The sequence below is a fragment of the Mobula birostris genome, chromosome 3 (genome assembly GCF_030028105.1).
Source record: "Mobula birostris isolate sMobBir1 chromosome 3, sMobBir1.hap1, whole genome shotgun sequence".
NCBI lineage: Eukaryota > Metazoa > Chordata > Chondrichthyes > Myliobatiformes > Myliobatidae > Mobula > Mobula birostris.
The window spans coordinates 102,227,792-102,247,258 of record NC_092372.1 but is presented as its reverse complement, the minus strand read 5'-3'; the positions used below and the strand labels follow the sequence as shown (position 1 = coordinate 102,247,258).

General features: G+C 40.3%; 1 protein-coding gene across 3 annotated transcripts in view; it reads left to right on the top strand.

Annotated features, from left to right (window-relative positions):
• The window catches only part of fras1 (Fraser extracellular matrix complex subunit 1), a 564,498-nt gene that overhangs the window by 216,063 nt on the left and 328,968 nt on the right, over nucleotides 1-19,467 (top strand). For all 3 annotated transcript variants that reach the window (XM_072253146.1, XM_072253145.1, XM_072253147.1), the window contains exons 6-9: nucleotides 1,985-2,118; nucleotides 10,910-10,993; nucleotides 13,596-13,697; nucleotides 18,362-18,553. In XM_072253146.1, coding sequence (XP_072109247.1) covers nucleotides 1,985-2,118; nucleotides 10,910-10,993; nucleotides 13,596-13,697; nucleotides 18,362-18,553 — 512 coding nt within the window. The remainder of the gene's footprint in view (nucleotides 1-1,984; nucleotides 2,119-10,909; nucleotides 10,994-13,595; nucleotides 13,698-18,361; nucleotides 18,554-19,467) is intronic.

Below are 19,467 nucleotides of genomic sequence, written 5' to 3'. Positions count from 1 at the left end.
TGTTCTAGGACTCCTGCTGTTTGTGATTTTTATAAGTGACTTTGATGATGAAGTGGAAGGGTGGGTTAGCAAGTTTGCAGATGACACAAAGGTCGGTGGGGTTTTGAATAATTTGGAGGGTTGATTTAGGTTGCAACGGGACATTGACAAGATGCAGAGCTGGGATGAGAAATGGCAGTTGGAGTTCAACCTGGAGAAGTGTGAAGTGACGCACTTTGGAAATTCAAATTTGAAAGCACAACACAGGGTTAGTGGCAGGATTCTTGACAGTGTGGAGAAACAAAAGGATCTTGGTGTCTACGTACATCGTTCCCTCAGATTTGCTGTGCAGGTCAATAGGATTGTAAAGGTGTATGGTGTGTTTGTCAGGGGATTGAGTTCAAGATCCACGAGGTAATGTTACATCTCTATGAAACCTTGGTTGGACCACACTTGGTATATTTGTTCTCTTGTCAGAAGGGTGTGAAAGATTCAGACAGAGTGCTGAGGAGAGTTACCAAGATGCTGCCTGGACTAGGGGGCATTTAGGAAGATGGGTTGCGCAAGCTCTGGCTTATCTGGAGCAAAGTTGGGTGAGAGGTGCGCAAGAGGATAAGAGACATAGATAGAGTGGATAGTCAGAGACATTTTCCCAGGGTGGAAGTGACAAATACAAGGGGTGATAATTTTAAGATAATTGGAAGAACGTATGGAGGGGATATCAGAGGTAACTTCTTTACATAGAGGTGGGTGTGTGGAATACACTTGGTCAGGTGGTAGAGGCAGATACATTAGAGAAACACTGAGAAAGGCACATGGATGATGTACCAGTGGAGGGCTGTATAGGAGAAAAGGGTTAGATTGATCTTAGAATAGGTTAAAGGTCAGCACAATATCATGGGCTAAAAGGCCTACTCTGTTGTAATGTTCGCTGTTTAAATGCACCTTTTATATGAAATGTGCCTTTAAATGTGCTCATAATGTGTCCTTAATATCCAGCAGCTTCTCACAGCCATCCTACCTACTTTCCTTAGCCAAAATCATCAGTCAAAGACATTCACTGGTTTTCTATCTTATTTTTTATCATTGGATCTTGCTGCTTGCTGCATGCAAATCAGCTGCCGTCAACTGATAATATTCATACAATCATAAACAATTAAGTTGCTGTTTAAACACAAACTTAATTTTTATTCTGGTTTCAGTTCTTTTTTTTAAATGGAAGTGTCTTCGTTAGGCTGAGGTGTGTTTGTAAAGTAAAAGCTGGATTGACCAAAACCTGATCATTTGGCCTGACCCCATGTAAGCCCAGTTCTGTATATTATTTTTCATGGCTGACCCAACCTGATGCAACTAGATTCAGAGCCATTTGCAAATAAGCCGAGGATAAGATTGTTTTAGTTGCACATGTACCGCCATTGATCAAAAGCAGAGGATACCCATGGTAATATGAAATAAATAAATAATCTTAATTTGAATGATGTGCTGAACCAGGTTCCCATATCCAACCCAGCCTGAACCCAAATGTTTGATCAGATCAATCAGCTGACCTGACCACCTGCATTCAGTCATGTTTGGGTCAAGTAGTCAGACTGTAAAGTGCTCATGTATAGTCAAGACAATAGGATGAAAGAAATTTTATTTTATTGAGGTACAGCGTAGAATAGGTTCTTCTTGCCCTTGGAGCCACACTGTCCAGTAATTACCCCCCCCAAGTCCTCCCCCCCCCCCCAAGTTTAATCCTAGCCTAATCAGGGGACAGTTTACAATAACCAATTAACCTATCAAACGGTATGTCTTTGGTCCGTGGGAGGAAACCAGAGCACCCAGAGGAAGCCCATGCGGTCATGGGGAGAACGTACAAACTTCTTACATGCAGCGGCAGGAATTGAACCTGGGTCACCTGTACTGCAAAGCATTGTGCCAACCACTACACTACTGTGCTGCCCTTTTTTCAAATGCTATTTTTCATTACTCATTGACTTGTATCACTTGTTTTTCTGAACAGGTTCATGTTTGTTTGAGGGAAGAGTGTACCGGGATGGTGAAGATTGGAAACTGACTGCCTGTTCAAAGTGTGTCTGCAACAATGGTGAAGCACAATGTTATACTGCAGAATGCCAGCCAGTATATTGTAAAGGGGTGAGTGGCATGCTGTTGTAGTGTACATAAGAAATGTACCTGTGTAGATAATAACATGGAGCCACCAGACTTTCTACATTGATGTTCATGGTCAAGCCATCTGTGTTGTATCTACTACAGGGGTAGACCGAGCTGCAACCTGCCCAGCATTTCATTACCAGATCTAGCCAATTTTCTTCCCTCTCATTCTTGGTGACCTGCTGCTTGTCATCTGTGTCTCACTGATCCATTTTATTTAGGCTGGAACTTGTAAACACTCAATTTGGAAGGACAGTGTTTCTGGTCCAGAAGCTGAACACGTTTTGCGTAGGAATCAAAGACCAATTTTTTTAAATCTTCGAACCGGTTTCAAAGATAAACTGCACTCTGGGTCTTTTCTTTTTTTTAAACTGGTCAGTAACTGACTCAGCATCTCTGTGAAATCTTAATTTCTGGGGCCTGTCACTTTCAAGAGAGAAACTGCAATAAAGCTTTTGTGCCTGCTTGCTTTCATTAGTGAAGGGCTAGAAAAAAAAACAAATTGCGTCAGAAAGTAGCCTTTAATTGCACAGAACAAATTTTATTGCATTTAGCAGCTTTCCAATTAGCAATCAAAGAAGATTAGCCTGGAGTGCGTTGTCGGAAAATGTGCAGCCAGCAATGTCTTGGCCATGGTTATGTACAATCAATCACTGTTGTCTATTCAATTTTTAAAATATAACCTTTTGATGTTTTTCTCTGAATGTTAGTTTTGGTAAGTATCTTTGCAAAACATTCTGAATCTTCTTAAGACAAGATCCATTGAGAGCTGAGTAAATTAAAATTCCTAATTTGCAAATACCTTGGCATATTACCTAATGGTGAAAATGAGTGGGTAGTCAGGGAGAGAGATTAACTGGGAAAGAGGTGTTACCAGGTGAACGCGTTGAAAGAGGAAGAGGGCTTTAGGTATGCGGTGAAGGCAGCTTGAGAGTCAACAAACTGGTTGGCCAAGTTATGTACTACCTGAGAAGATAACTTGAGAAGAACCAGCAATTTGAATGAAATATTATGTCCATAGAAAACCCATCAAGCTTTGCAAGGATTGACATGAAGCTGGAACACACCTTGGAGTATGAACACTCTACGTTTAGCAGTCTCTCAAGGCTGGAAGTAGCACAGGCCACAAAAATGTTGCTGGAGAATTCTAGCCTTGACCTAATAAAGAAAAAAAAAGTTACATCGAGTTTTCAGCTGTTGAGAGGGAGAATTTGGGATAGAGAAATATTTTGAAGGTAAGGGAACAAGATTTCAGTGACATCAAGTGGGAAGTCAGCGCAGTCAATGTACATGTTATGAATCTATATTTGTTGTTCAGCCTGAGGTGGCAGCTCAGAATTGAGGTAGGATGCCAGTCTTAGAAGGTTAGATTTAGATTTGTGAGTAAAAACTAGGTAAAGCCAGTCTTCCGTGAAGCCTTTCATGACTAAGCCTCTCGTGAGTATATCCCTGCAGAATCATTCACAGTCTTCCCCAGCCAGAAGCCCGAGATGAAATAGGAGATCTGCAGTCTGCTAAGGGCCACATCAGAGGCACTTGGGTCTGGCTACGAAATAAGATACGAGAAGTCCAGGTATGATCCAGGAAAGCCTTCTCATGGATGAAGTGGCAATTTCAGACTAAACTTGAATCAATGAAAGATGCTTGACAATTGTGGCAGGGCTTGAATGCTATCACCTCTTACAGAGTTAAATCAAGTGACATAGGTGACAATAGTGCTTTGCTTCCAGATGAGCTCAATGCTTTCTATGCTCACTTTGACCTTCTCAGCACAGAGGAGCCATCTCAAACTCCCAGAGTTCCCAATGACCTTGTAATTTCAGTGTCTCCAGCTGACGTGAGAGCATCCTTCAAGAAGGTGAATCCATGGAAAGCATCTTGTCCAGATGGGTACGTGAAGGAGTACTTGGGACCTGTGCTGATCAACTGGCTGGAGTGTTCACTGAGATCTTTAAGCTGTCACTTAGGCAGTCGGAGGTGCCCTCCTGTTTCAAGCAGGCCTCAGTCCTATTGGTGCCAAAGAAGTAGGTGGTAACCTGCCTCAATGATGATCGTCCATTCACATTTACTTCCACTGTAATGAAGTGTTTTGAGAGATTGGTGAAATCTGCGTTCTTAGCTACATTAACACAAGGCTGTGTGTATAGCCCCCTACTCTTTTTGCTTTACACTTACGACTGTGTGGCTAAGCACAGCTCCAATGCCATGTTTAAGTTTGCTGATGCAGTTGACCGAATTGAAGGTGGTGACAAATCAGCGTATAGGAGGGAGATTAAAAATCTGGCTGAGTAATTCCACAACAACCTCATACTCAATGTCAGCAAGACCAAGAGAGCTGACTATGAACTTCAGAGGGAGAAAACAGATGGTCCATGAGCCAGTTCTCATCAGGGAATAAAAGGTGGAGAGGGTCAGCAGCTTTAAATTTTGCTGTAAATACTAGATTCAGACACAGGGTGCAGGAGCAACACATTATATTCTGTCTAAGTAGCCTGCAAACTGATAGCATGAACAGCAATTTCTCAAATTTCCAGGAATTGCCCCCCCCCCACCACCACCATTTTCCATTCCTGGTTCCCACTCTCACCTTGTTTCCTTACCTGCCAATCACCTCCCTCTGGTGCTCCTCCCCCTTCCCTTTCTACCACGGCTTTCTGTCCTTTCCTGTCAGATTCCGCCTTCTCCAGCCCTTTATCACTTTCAGCAATTGACTTCCCAGCTTGTTACTTCACCCCTCCCGCCTCCCCATTTCACCGATCATCTGTCACCTGTACTTCTTCCCCCCCTCCACCCCCCACCTATTCTGACTTCTCCTCCTCCTTTCCAGTCCTGAAGAAGGGTCTTGACCCAAAATGTTTACCAGGTAACATCCTAGTAAATCTCCTGTACACCCTTTCTATGGTTTCCACATCCTTCCTGTAGTGAGGCGACCAGAACTGAGCACAGTTCTCCAAATGGGGTCTGACCACGGTCCTATATAGCTGCAACATTACTTCTCGGCTGTTAAACTCAGTCCCACGATTGATGAAGGCCAATGCTCCATATGCCTTCTTAACCACAGAGTCAACTTGCGTAGCAGCTTTGAGTGTCCTATGGACTGGGACCCCAAGATCCCTCTGATCCTCCACTCTGCCAAGAGTCTTGCCATTAATGCTGTATTCAGCCATCACTTTTGACCTACCAAAATGAACCACCTCACACTTATCTGGGTTGAACTCCATCTGCCACTTCTCAGCCCAGTTTTGCATCCTTTCAATGTCCACTGTAATTGACAGCCCTCCACATTATCCACAACACCCCCAACCTTTGTGTCGTCAGCAAATTTACTAACCCATCCCTTTGCTTCCTCATCCAGGTCATTTATAAAAATCACAAAGAGCAGGGGTCCCAGAACAGATCCCTGAGGCACACCACTGGTCACCAGCCTCCATGCAGAATATGGCCCGTCTAAAACCACTCTTTGCCTTCTGTGGGCAAGCCAATTCTGGATCTATAAGGCAGTGTCCCCTTGGATACCATGCCTCCTTACTTTCTCAATAAGCCTTGCATGGGGTACCTTATCAAATGCCTTGCTAAAATCCATATACACTACATCTGCAGCTCTACCCTAATCAATGTGTTTAGTTACATTCTCAAAAAATTCAATCAGGCTCATAAGGCACGACCTGCCTTTGACAAAGCCATGCGGACTACTCCTAATCATATTATGCCTCTCCAAATGTTCATAAATCCTGCCTCTCAGGATCTTCTCCATCAACTTACCAACCGCTGAAATAAGACTCACTGGTCTATAATTTCCTGGGCTATCTCTATTCCCTTTCTTGAATAAGGGAACAACATCTGCAACCCTCCATACCACCACATTCAATTGCAGGTACTACCCCTCTAGCATTGGGCTCTTGAACCACTGGGTATAGCATCACTCAACTTCTCTCGCCCCATCACTGAATTGTTCCCACAATGAATAGACTCATTTTCAAGGATTCTTCATCTCACATTCTTGATATTTATTGATTATTTATTTTTTATTACTATTTTCTCTGTGGTATTTGCACAGTTTGATGCCTTTTGCATACTGGTTGTTTTTCCACCCTGTTGGGTCCAGTGTTTCACTGATTCTATTATGGTTCTTGGATTTACTGAGTATGCCCACAAGAAGTTGAATCGCAGGGTTGTATATGGTGACATAAATGTACTTTAAACTTTGGTTATATTATTAGGGTTATGAATTAACTGCTTTATTAAAATCTGCAACACATTTTGTTTCTCGTCTTTTGAAAGTAGATTATGAACTGAGTAAAGAAATTGCAAAGTAAAACTGACCTTTATTAAGCTGCCGAAATAATGGAGATTCCCTCTTACATCCTAGTGCCATAGTTAAATATTTCTCATATCAGCAGTACACTAGGTCATTTAAAAATGTATTTGATTCTACTTGGAAGTGGAATCATTCGTAACGAAAGTAGATGCTTCTATTGATTTGTACAGGCTCTACTTCTAAATTCCCTCTCACTTGACAAGACAGTTTTTTAAGTTAATTTCAGAAATCATCCTTATTATTGTGAATTTTAAACGGTGTCATCCCACAGCCAGAATATGTTTCCAATGCAGTTTTGAACAGCTTCATTAGAAAAGGCTGTTTTGAATAAGGGAGTGCACTCAGTGAAGACTTGTGTCTTCAGTTGGAGCAGGTGGGAGACCAAGGTTAGTAAAGGAAGGAGGAGCAGCTGAGGCACACATAAATGGATCTCCTCCTCAATCTTTCTGATCTGCAATGCCATTAGTGATAATGAATGAAGCATACAGCTAAAGGAATGCTTGATGCCAAAAGAGGGAGAAGACTTTTAAACTGTGGTTATAAAGTAACTAATTCCTCCTGTTGAAAGGAATAACAGTTGTATGTAGGAATGTTTCCTTTGTGAGAGATTCAGTCTTGTGTAGTTTATATTTATAAAGGTCCACATGTTTCATAAATGTCCCCTAATTCTAAAGCAACTGGAAAAAATCAGTATTAGATAGCTATGATTCACCATGGCTATATTTAAATCAGTACATAGATTGTCTATGCTGAGCTGCGTACCGGGGGAGATTTCAGTACTTTAGAAAAGCATACTTTTGTGTGATTTGGATTTAAAAATAAAGCCTAATTTGTTTTCCCCACTAGCACCATTTATTAGGTTGCTGCTTGTCTTTATGAAGTGTTTCTTTTGGAGTTTGTTGATTTTCTTTTAAAATAAAGGAAGTTTGCATAAACCACTTGCATTTACCATGTTCATACACATAATGCTATTGAGTTCATCTTTGCATAGTGGTAAATAACATCTAAGTGAAAATTAAATAACATATAACAATTACAGCACGGAAACAGGCCATCTTGGCCCTTCTAGTCCATGGTGAGCTCCTACTCTCACCTAGTCCCACTGACCTGCACTCGGTCCATAACCCTCCATTCCCTTCCTGTCCATATATCTATCCAATTTAACTTTAAACGACAACATCGAAACTGCCTCAACCACTTCTGCTGGAAGCTCGTCCCACACGGCCACCACTCTCTGAGTAAAGAAGTTCTCCCTCATGTTACTCCTAAACTTTTGCCCTTTAACTCTCAACTCATGTCCTCTTGTTTGAATCTCCCCCACTCTCAATGGAAAAAGCATATCCACGTCAACTCTATCAATCCCCCTCATAATTTTAAACACCTCTATCAAATCCCCTCTCAACCTTCTACGCTACAAAAAATAAAGACCTAACTTGTTCAAACTTCCTCTGTAATTTAGGAGATGAAACCCAGGCAACATTTTAGTAGACCTCCTCTGTACTCTCTCAATTTTATTGACATCTTTCCTATAATTTGGTGACCAGAACTGTACACAATACTCCAAATTTGGCCTTACCAATGCCTTGTACAATTTCAACATTACATCCCAACTCCTATACTAAATGCTCTGATTTATAAAGGCCAGCATATCAAAAGCTTTCTTCACCACCCTATCCACATGAGATTCCACCTTCAGGGAACTATGCACCATTATTCCTAGATCCCTCTGTTCTACTGCATTCTTCAATGCCCTACCATTTACCATGTATGTCCTGTTTTGATTAGTCCTACCAAAATGTAGCACCTCACATTTTTCAGCATTAAACTCCATTTGCCATCTTTCAGCCCACTCTTCTAACTGGCCTAAATCTCTCTGCAAGCTTTGAAAACCTACTTCATTATCCACAATGCCACCTATCTTAGTATCATCTGCATACTTACTAATCCAATTTACCACCCCATCATCCAGATTATTAGTATATATGACAAACAAAAATTGGTCTAAAGAATATATATATTTTAAAAACCTAGTTTTTAGTTGGCAAATGATACTGCATTGTTCTGGAGTCATCACGTCAAATTCAGGAGAGGGGTTTTATACCGAACATCATTAACTCTGGAAAGTAACATAATGCCTTCAAAATAAAGTCAGCATTGTTGCCCTGGTATCACCAGACAGGAAATAAATCCAATATAGTAATTTTCATGGCAAAATGTACTTAAGGTAAACAATAACTTGTATTCAGTTATGTAACATGACCAAGTAGTAATTAAAAGTTAACAAATGTTAGACTATTGTTGTTACCTTGGTACCAATATTTGTAGCAGATGAATAATGTCGAGTTGTAATGGTATTTCATGTCTTTTTTAAAACAGTCTGTTCCAGCAGTTGGTGTTGAGGTGAAGTGTCAGTGAGAACCCTATGAAGGTTTTCTCTTCTTCCCAGTATTATCTGCAACTGTTGGTTATTCTTGGCTGATTTAATAAGTTAGGAGGAATCAATGCCAGCCCAATTTCTACATGGACTGTCAGAATGAAAAATTTGATGGGCTAGCTTTTTTGACTGTGCACAGATAGCACCTTGGAATTCATTTAGTATTCCAAAATAACTTGTAATTGACCTGTATAGTAGGAAAGAAGATAATAAGGGTGAATTGAGAAATTATTATCCTTTGCAAATTCTTTTCCATAATAAATTTCAGTTATTCTATCTTACTGCCACATAGTGTATTCTGAAACTTTCCTCCTGTAAGTTTGCAATTACTGTTTGCAGCACACTTGGTGGAATTTAGCCAATTGTTATAGCCCAGGGCTCTTTACAGAATCTTTCTTGTAAGTTGGCTGTAATTTCCTGATACTTTGGCCATGAAGACCTGGTTCAGGAATAGCAACTTATCTCAGTAGAGAGACTGGCTAGGAGATATGCAGTATTAGGGGATTTATAATCTTTAATTAACTTAGTTTTCTTAAAAACAATTTTAAAGCATGATAAATATTTAAATATTTTAGTAGTTTTACTTTATAAGTATTAGCTACTTTTTGATTTTTAATAGTTTGGAATAGTTTTGAATATTACAAAGTTATTTTTGTCAGAAGTAAAAATAGGTGATTGGGAAGGATGATGTGGCGTGGTAGCTATTCAAAGACTCTTCCGCAGCTTCAAAAACTGTATTTGCTCCATTCCAGTCCTGTGATGGGAGTATATAATAAATATCGTGCGGCATCAGGACTACTTCGGTCTTCAAGCTGACCTGGTAGATTTCAGAAAGGTCATGCTGCATTAGTGAATGACCAGAGTGTTGGAGTTTGATGTGATCAACAAGTTCTGGTCCATAGTTAACATCGACCCTGCAGGTATTAATTTTTTCCTTACCTTTAGCCCTTTTGGATTTGCACCGGCACATTTTACCCATTAGATCACCATAAAAAAAAAATGACAATTCTGAGACGTGCACTGAACGTAAATGAATGTTCCGCTGGAATTCAATTGGTTGAAATGTTGCACATGTAAATTCTGGCTCTTCCTTCTCCTTAATTTATAAATAATTTTATAGGTTTACTGCTGGCCATGATGGCTACTTTTCTCTAAATGCCGTTTTCTCTGAATGACACAGACACCCTTCAGAAATCTCCACAGTATCTTGAAAAGGTGAACTACTTGCACTGTTCTTATAAGAGAAGTATGACAACACAAAAATATAGCATAGTAATATAAAAATTCTAATTAAATTGATACTTAACAAGAATTTTGCAGGATGGAATGTTAAAAATCTTCTGAATCCAAACAGCATTAATGCTCACAAGGCTTCTGAAAACTTCACTAAGTTTATGGTGGACAAAGAAGAGAAGTCCACAGAAAATTAAAATCACAGGACAGACAACCCCATGTTACAGTTGCTTAGGTTACAGAAATTGTCTTTTAATGAATTAATAAATCAGGACTGAAAATTTTTGAGATCAGAAATAAAATTTGCTCTCATGGAATTTATATAGAATACAAATGAGTTGTTAATTGATACATTAATTGTATTGATGCATGAGTCATTAACTGACATTAATACAAAGGAAATGAGAAGAGGAGATCTATTTCCTACTGCCAAATAGAGCTGAATTACCCTGAACATAATGCTCTGGTCTAAAGTGTCAGTGTTAATCTGCAGAATAAAATGAGATTGGTGATTATAAAAATACATTTATGAACAAGCTTTCCAATGTAAAGCAGAATGATTAGAGTAAAGAATTTTTGCTTAGGTTGGAGCCTGCATTAACAGGATTGATAGAGGTGAAGCCAAAATTTTTCTTAATTTATCAACAGTCACAACTTCAATCTGAATGTAATTGTCTGAAATTCCTGTTATTGTCATTTAGAATTTAAATATTAATAAATGAAATTATTATCAGTCGTAGATCCATCTACGGCTGCTTATTATTATTTTTTGTCTCTGCTCACTGTAGGATGAAGATGTGGTATTGCAGGTTGGAAAGTGCTGTCCTGACTGTCTGCCAAAATCCTGTTCATTGGCGGGGAAGGAGTACAAGGTAACCTTGAAGATGAACTGCAAGTTTTGGCTTTATGTTCATGGGCCCATTTCCAAGTCAGACAACACGACAAACCAGTCTTTGATTTCTTGCAGCTTTGTCTGCTACTTTAACAGTGGTTAGAATCTGATTAAAAAAAAATTCTTGTACAAGTTCCTTTACCTTAGCTTGTATAATATATTCAATAGGAACTAGTTGCTTTTCAACCCTGGCTGAAATATTTGCTGTGTGATTTCAGGCAGATCTTCAAAGTTAATTTCATTTCAATTGATTTCCAGGTTTCTGATTTAGCCGTGAACTTTGCAGCAAGTTAATTGCACGGAATAGCAGTTTGTCAGTTTTGTTTCTGTTTTAAAACCTGTGTGCATGCCGTTTCTAAGTTAGTTAGCTTCCTACACATCCCTTAAAATGTTTACTAGTGCGCTTGTGAAGTGCACAGCTTTTCCAGAATTGTGTCTGAAGGTGTCCTTTCGAGTATAGCCTTTTGTCACTTCGATGCTATGTTCGCCAGTCTAATTTGAATAAGAATCAGAATCAGGTTTAATATCACCAGCATATATCGTGAAATTTGTTGTCTTTACAGCAGGAGTACAATGGAAACATGATAAATATAGAAAAAAAACTGAGTTACAATAATTATTTATATGAACCTTAAATAATTAAGTTTAAATAAGAAGTCAAAAAATAATGGAGGTAGTGTTCATGGGCTTAATGTCCATTTAGAAATTGAATGGCAGAGGGAAAGGTGTTCCTGAATTGCTAGGTGTGTGCTTTCATACTTCTGTACGGTAACAATTGGAATAGAGAATGCCCTGGGTGCTGGGGTTCCTTAATGATGGACGTCGCCTTCCTGATGCACTGCTCCTTGAAGATGTCGTGTGTACTACGGAGGAGAGTAGCCATGATGGAGATAATTTTACAAGTTTCTGCACTGTATTTCAATCCCGTGTAGTAGCTCTCCCATTCCCCCATACCAGACAGTGATGCAGCCAGTCACAATGCTCTCCACGGTATACATGTGGAAGTTTTCAAGTGTTTTAGTTGACAAACCCCTAATGAAATATAGCCGAGCTGATGTCTTGCCTTCTTTACAGTTGCATCAATATGTTGCGGCCAGGTTAGGTCCTCAGAGATATTGTCACCCAGGAATTTGAAATTCTTCACTCACTCCACTTCCAATCTCTCTATGAGGATGAGTTTACGTTCTCTTGTCTTACCCTTCCTGAGTCCACGGTCAGCTCTTTAGTTTTACTGGTATTGAGCGCAAGGTTGTTGCTACGACACCACTCAGACGCAAAATATTGCGATAACTCTCATCATTCTGTGTCCAGAGTAGAATCCTATGATGCTACAAACTATTAAATTTTTTTTTAAAGAGGTTCTTCCATGTATTCAGGCATTTTATTGGAAACAATCTTCACTGCTAATTATGCTCTGGAGAAGTGCCAGATTATTTAAGGAAGCAGTTTTTAATGACCATCACTCTTGTAAACTAGAACATTTTGATATAACTAACTGGAATGATATTGCAGCAATGCAAGTGATCAAGTTCAAGCTTAATTGTCATTCAACCACACTCATGTATACAGGTAATCGAAACAGTGTTCCTCCTGGGCTAAAGTACAAAACACAGTACATACAGTAACAAATAGCCATGACTCTGCAAGAACAAGCATGTAGCGGTTCCTTATCTCATGCTACATCAGCCGCAGATGAAGGCATTCCAGCTTGTCTTCCGGGGGCGAACATTGGGAAACAGCATCAAAGAGAGAGCCAGCCTTCAGGGGCCAGTTCCCAATCCAGCACAGATTCCAGCATGCCCATCACACTTCTGTCTCCCCCCACCCCCCCCATTCCCCTTCCCACCACGTCTGATGCCTCCTTCTTTGCGTACTGTAACAGGCAACTGTGCGGCTTGAGGGCCTGAAGCGTACAATAATGGAGGCCACACAACTTCAGTGATGATGATGATGATGACGTTGACTCATGCCTGAGAGGCCTGCGTCGGGCATTTTCATGCCTTACAAGGCGCGGATCGGAAGGCTGTGTGGGGCACCACTCCTCGCACAGACATTTCGCAGTATTATTTTACGAGGCCAAGTTGTGCGCTTGACATCAACCTGGCACGGATGGAAAGCGCGCTCGGGAGCGGTCTGTCACTGGATCGAACTCGGGAACCTCTGTTCTCGAGCCCGGCGCTGATCTCACTGCGCTACCAACCAACCATAAGTCTCCCCAGTGAACCAGTGAACTGGATGTAGTATTTTGTATTACCAATGTCCAACAGGATCCTGCAATCACAAGAAAAAAATGTTTAGGACAGACATTTGCACCACCTGTTGGACCTGGAGAGGCCAATACAATGATTAAAAATGTCACAACTCAGATGTTTATAAACACTTTTGGAGGTATATGTTAGAAAAAGAATCTAAAATATCTTATATTACACTCAACTAGTTGCTTTTCAATTGGGAGCAAGTAAAGAAATCATTAACACCCTAATTGCCAGATAATTCATTCCATTCAGTGTAATTATACTACAGGGGGTCTGGTGAAATATAAGTTGAGTATCTCTCTTGATAAGCCGTTCTTTGTTTTGCAGCATGGTGACCAATGGGAAAAGGGTGAATGCACCAGCTGCATATGTGACCGTGGTGAAATAAGATGTTTTACGCAGATGTGCCCAGCACTGACTTGTGAAAAGGTAATGGCAGGTTGCTGTCCTCGAGGAAAAAAGTGTGACATTTTAGTGACATTACTGAGTGGATTTTAGTGTTATTTCACCTGAGTTCAGGAGAGTCAGATGTGCTCATTCGAAAGCTTTCCGGGATTTACGGCATGCAATCCCACTATGTGACATCTGGCATGCATTTGCACATCCCCCAGACTATTTTTGTAGGTGTCAGTACAGTTCGATATTTATGTGAGTGAGCTAGTCTAACAAAGATCTCTTCTAAGTGGTGTGTGGAAGAGAAGTGTGCTGGCTCCCCAGATGTGCTTCTTGGTAATTAGCTCCAATACAAATCTCACTGACATCATTTAAGTTTCTGCTAAAACCTGCAGCAGCTGTGTCAGAGACCTCCCACTTCAATGCACTTCTGGGAGTTGGTCCTAGGCCCTGAAATATAGCAATTTAAATATACGTCCTTTATGCTGTTAACTCTATGTTTCCTTTGGGTGCATTCATTAGTAACTAAAAATGAACTAATTGAATCTGAGATGGGTTGAGATCAGATCGGTTTCATAAATGAATAGCCAGCTCCAACATTCAGTGACTGTTGTTCTATTTAAATTGCTGCTATCTAGACTTTGATTCTGAGAAGTCAATATTTTTCAATCATGTCCTTGTACTTCAGCTGCTAAAGCTTTCTCCCACATATGCATGAACAACTCAGTTGATTACTGTGTATCTGGTAAAAAGCAAAAATAGATAGCAGATGCTGGAAGTCTGGAACAAAAAGACAAGGTGTTGGAACAACTCATCAGGGCAGAGCATCAGTGGAATGATAAAGCAGCCTGCTTTCCTCTTCACGTTTGCTGCCTGACTTGCTGAGCGTTTCTGGCATTTTCTATTCAAGGAGTTTTCATTAATGTGAAGAGTTGAATTGTAGTTGCTAATCTTCTGGAATCTGGTCTGTCTTACTGCCCATTATGCTTCTGGTGATTAGGGCAGCAGTGAATGTCCTCCATCTCTAGTGGTGTTCAGGGCTTCCTCCATCATGTCAGTAGCTACCTCTCAGTTTTCACTACCGTTAGTCATGCTGATCCCGGCTGGAGACCCAGGAATACTGTGACACTCAGTCGGAGAAGGATTCTTCATTGCTGTTTCCATATAATTTTGTTTTACCTGTCTGAGTTTTTAGCCCTGAGCTGGACCTCCAAACCTGGAGGACCAGACCAGTGGACCACTCTTGGTCTGGCCTCTATCCTTTGACCTGTTTGGCATGGGTGACCCTACCAAGAGCCAAAGCATAAAGCCCTGACTCTAAACAGCATAGCTGTCCAAGTCATTGAGGCATGCAAGCCTCCAAACCATGACAAGGTTGAGATCCTCTTGAGGGAATCTGGTCTAAAGCTCACCAACCTTGACAGGTACTTGAACAAAAGACCTGTGTTTCAATCTGGTAATCATAGGTAAGAGCAGCAATATCAATTGACTACTGTACTTGGGGGTTTTCTATAGGAAACAATGGTTAAATGACATTAAGCAATCTTCACATTTACATCATGCAGTGATATGTTTTGCAGGGTGCATAGCGGAAGGATTTGTCATAACGATTGAGGGACATGTTTTGGCTGTGAACAGCTTTAAACGCTCCCACCTGTCGTTTGATATGGCTAACCTAGCAGATGGGCCTATTGAGGGTTTCCAAAACATTCCATGCCCTCATCTGTCCAGTAATTACAAATGCTATGACTTTGAGAGTTTGGGTGGTAACTTCAGATTGGTGTGCCTGTTTGATTTTGGAGAAGTTTGTGAGTCTGGTGAGGTGTAAGGCAGAAGGAAATGCTACAATTCAACCCACTTAACTGTTTTACTAATCTTGTTTCACTCATGTGTTGAACAAATCCAAGAGTTTGAAGAATAAAAGGGAAAGTAGTTTTTACACAAACGTTTGAAATACGTAAAGGGAGGAAAATTTGTCATTCTTTCTAATATTCTTGTTTTTTTCTGATCAGGGCTTTAATGCATAGGTACATTTTAGAGTCTGAGTCTTGGACACTACAGCAAGGATGCAGGCCTTTCATCCCAAACATTCTATGCCAACCACTGTGCCCATCCAGCTAGTCCCAATTTCTTACGTTTGGACCATATCCCTCCAAGCTCCATTACTCCATGTCCCTCTTAAATGATACTATCTTACCTGCCTTAACCGCTTCTTCTGGCAACTCACTCCAAATGCTCAGCAGCCTCTGTATGGAAAACCTGTTCCTCAGATCCTTTTTAAATCCTTCCCCTCTCACTCTATCTCGTGTCTCCTTGTTTTGAACTCCCCTACCCTATGGAAAAGACTGCTACCATCCACCTTAACTACAGTATGCCTCTCAAACTTTAAGTGCTTCTTTAAGATAGTCCTTCACTCCCCAACACTCCAAGGAATAAAGAATAGCGTAGCCAACCTCCCCCTATGATTTAGACCCCCTAGGCATGGCAACATCCTCATAAATGTTTTCTGTGCTCTTTGTGGTTTAACTGTGTCTTTCCTATAACAGGGTAACCAAAACTACACTCCATACTTCAAGTGAATCCTCACCAACAACTTGTACAACTGCAACATAATGCCCCAACTCCTATATCCAATGCCTTGACTGATGAATGCCACTGTGCTAAATACCTTTTTGTTATCCTGTCTACCTGTGTCACCACTTTCACCAAACTGCATTGTACCTCTAAATCCCTCTGTTCTTTTACACTCTGTCGTTCCCTACCATACATAGTATAAGTCTAAAATGTGTGCCATGCACAACTTTTCACACACAAAACCATGCTGACTCCTTCTAATCAGACTCTGCCCATCCAAATATTGGTAGATCCTGTCCCTCAGGATTCCCTTCGGTAAATTCCCCACTGATGTCAGGCTGATTGGTTTGTAGCTTCCTCGCTTGTCCTTGCTACCTTTCATAAATAACAGAATGAGATTAGCCACCTTCCAGCCTTCAGCAACTGCACCAGTGGCTAACAATAAAGCAAACATCACGACAAGAGCCTCTGCAGCTTCTTCTCTTGCCTTCCACAAAGTTTGATGATGTACTCATCAGGCCCTGTGGATTTATTTACCTTAGTGTGTTGCAAGGCTATCCCAGGCCAATACCTATCCCAGTAATATGGATGTTCTCCAAAACATCTCCTCTTGTTTCCCTTATCTCTTACCAACCATGAATTTTTCTTCAGTAAAAACTGAGGCGAATTATTCATTGTAAGTCACAAATCTCCTGTGGCTCATCATAGTTAGCCCTGCTGATCTCCAAAAGGACCTACTCTCTCCTGACCCATTCCCCCAGACCCTTTCTTTTACTCATGGAACCTCTTGGGATTTACCTTAACCTTACCTGCAGTTCTATCTCATATCTTCTCTTTGCTCTTCTGATTTCCCTAAGAGTCTTCTGAATCTTGTTATAGTCATCAAGTGATTCACTCATTTCCAATCTGCTAATTGTATTGTATGCTTCCCTCTTTTTCTTGACCAGACCCTCAATATCTCTTGTCAGCCAAGATTCCCTAAATGTTCCATGTTTACCCTTCACCCTAACAGGAACAAATCACATATCACATGCTTAAAAGCCTCACATTTGCCATTTGTGCCGTTCCCTGATAATTATCCAAAAATTAGTCCTGCTCGAGTTTAGAACTCCGATCTGTGGACCTGTTCTATCATTTTTCATCACTATATTAAAACTAATACTTTTAAATAGATGCAAATAGATGGGTAATGCAAGTCATAATCAGCAGTACCTTCCATTTCTTAGTGCTAGATTATCATCAATTGGTATACAGAATTTACTGGATGTAACAATTTTAAATGCTTCCTGGTGGCTTCCAAATATAGTCAATACTGTGCAATATGGCAGCTCTAAAACAATAGCTAGAATATATTGAGATTACGTTATCACATAAGTATTACAATATAAAAATGATCAGCAATTAACTAAAGAGATTAAAACTTGTCCAAAAGGCATTTTTGCTCTGTCAGAATATCAAATAGGCAAACTTAATGTGAGCATTTTTCTATCCATTCATAAATTTAAAATCCATTAACAAAAATTAGTTTTATACTGTATGTATTAAAAGGAAACTTAGCTGGAATACATTTTCAAGTTATCATATATGTGACAAAATAAAAGAGTCTTCACAAAGCCAAAGCATTCAGGTATGTTTGGTGAATTGGAATGATAGAATGTCTCAGATTTCAACAGCTCTGGACTTATTTCTTGCCTGAAGAATTTCTTGGGCCCTGGAAAATTTGAATAGCTTAAAAAATCTTGAAGTTTGCAAGCTCAAGCAGATTAATGCTTTTTCTGTATTACTTGGTGAAGGTGGAGAAGATATATCTCTTTCCAGTTATAAAAGCTGGCATCAGTCAAAGTCAGTCCCTGTCTTCAATCCCACCAGCCTCTGATTTCTTACTCTTTCTGATCTCTGCTCTTTTTGATTCCTGGTTTCCTCTTCTTTGCACCTTAGCTTTGGTTTGGTGCTCAAGGAGGAGCCTTCATTCAACTTGGAATCACTTGGTCTTCCAGTTTCTCAGATCTATTCTTTCTAAATCCTAACCCCCCCCCCCCAATCCTTCTCCCTGCATTTTGAAATCTCCTCAAGATGCCAAAGGAATCTAACTTTGATATCCTATACCAATATTTTTATATCTACAGGGGCAGAGTAAAGTCAAAAGATTTGGACGTTGCTGTGAGGAATGTGTGCTTGGGAAAGGACATTGCCAGTATGAAGGTGTCATCAGGTACCATGGAGAGATGTGGAATATGACTGGCTGCGAGTTCTGTATGTGCGAGAAAGGACAGATACTCTGCCAAACAGCAGAGTGTGCCAGGGTGGAGTGCTTGTGGGTAAGGAGCTCCCTCTGCCTGTCTTGTTGAAAAATGATGGTGTGGCTCTGATTCTTTCAATTTGAATGACCTCATAGAAATAGTAAGATGCTGAGTTCAGTGGTTGACAATTATCTTCACATCACGGAACTAATGTGGGTAGACTTCTGAATTACTTTGTTTTAGTATCGTCTTGTGCACAGAAGAAGGGAGGAAACAACTTAGAATAATAAACGTTATTTATTACTAACAAAGGCACTGCATGCCCAGTAATTATAAGAATGGTGTCAATTATTCTTACACAGCAAACGATTCATGGTCCCTTGGTGTTCTCACACAGAGGATATTGTGCCTTTAACTTCTTATGTTAGACTTAGAAAACTACTGAGTCTTTGAAGTACACCGATGAATGAATCCCTAAAATATTTAAATGAGTAGAGTAATCCTTGAGTTGCTGGATAAAAGTATCATTAGAACATGCAATTAGGATGTAAGGTGCAGTCATGTAGAGTCCTTTTGAACTTGCTCATTAGCAATATTATGTCTTTTATTGATCCCATTACCATTTCACACACTTGGTCAACCATGGATGACTTTAAGGATTTTTGCTACCTTATCTTTTCAGAATTGTATAATGAAAGGCCTGTTCTCTGTTGACACTCCCAACCCCTCCAGAAGAGAACAGGGCATTTGTTCAGCAATTAAAACTCCACTGTGAAGTCATGCTGGATTTCTTATTGTATCTCTGCATGTCCAAAGAATGAGTTAATCTAGTTGAACTTGGACTGCTGCTGTAAACTGCTCTGTCTATATGCTAATGACAATCCTACCCAACATACTGACCTCTTACTGCAGTGGTGAAGCAGAGGTACCAGAACCCAGGGCCTAATATATACATTAATGTACACCCTAATAAGTCTGCATTTACATACACT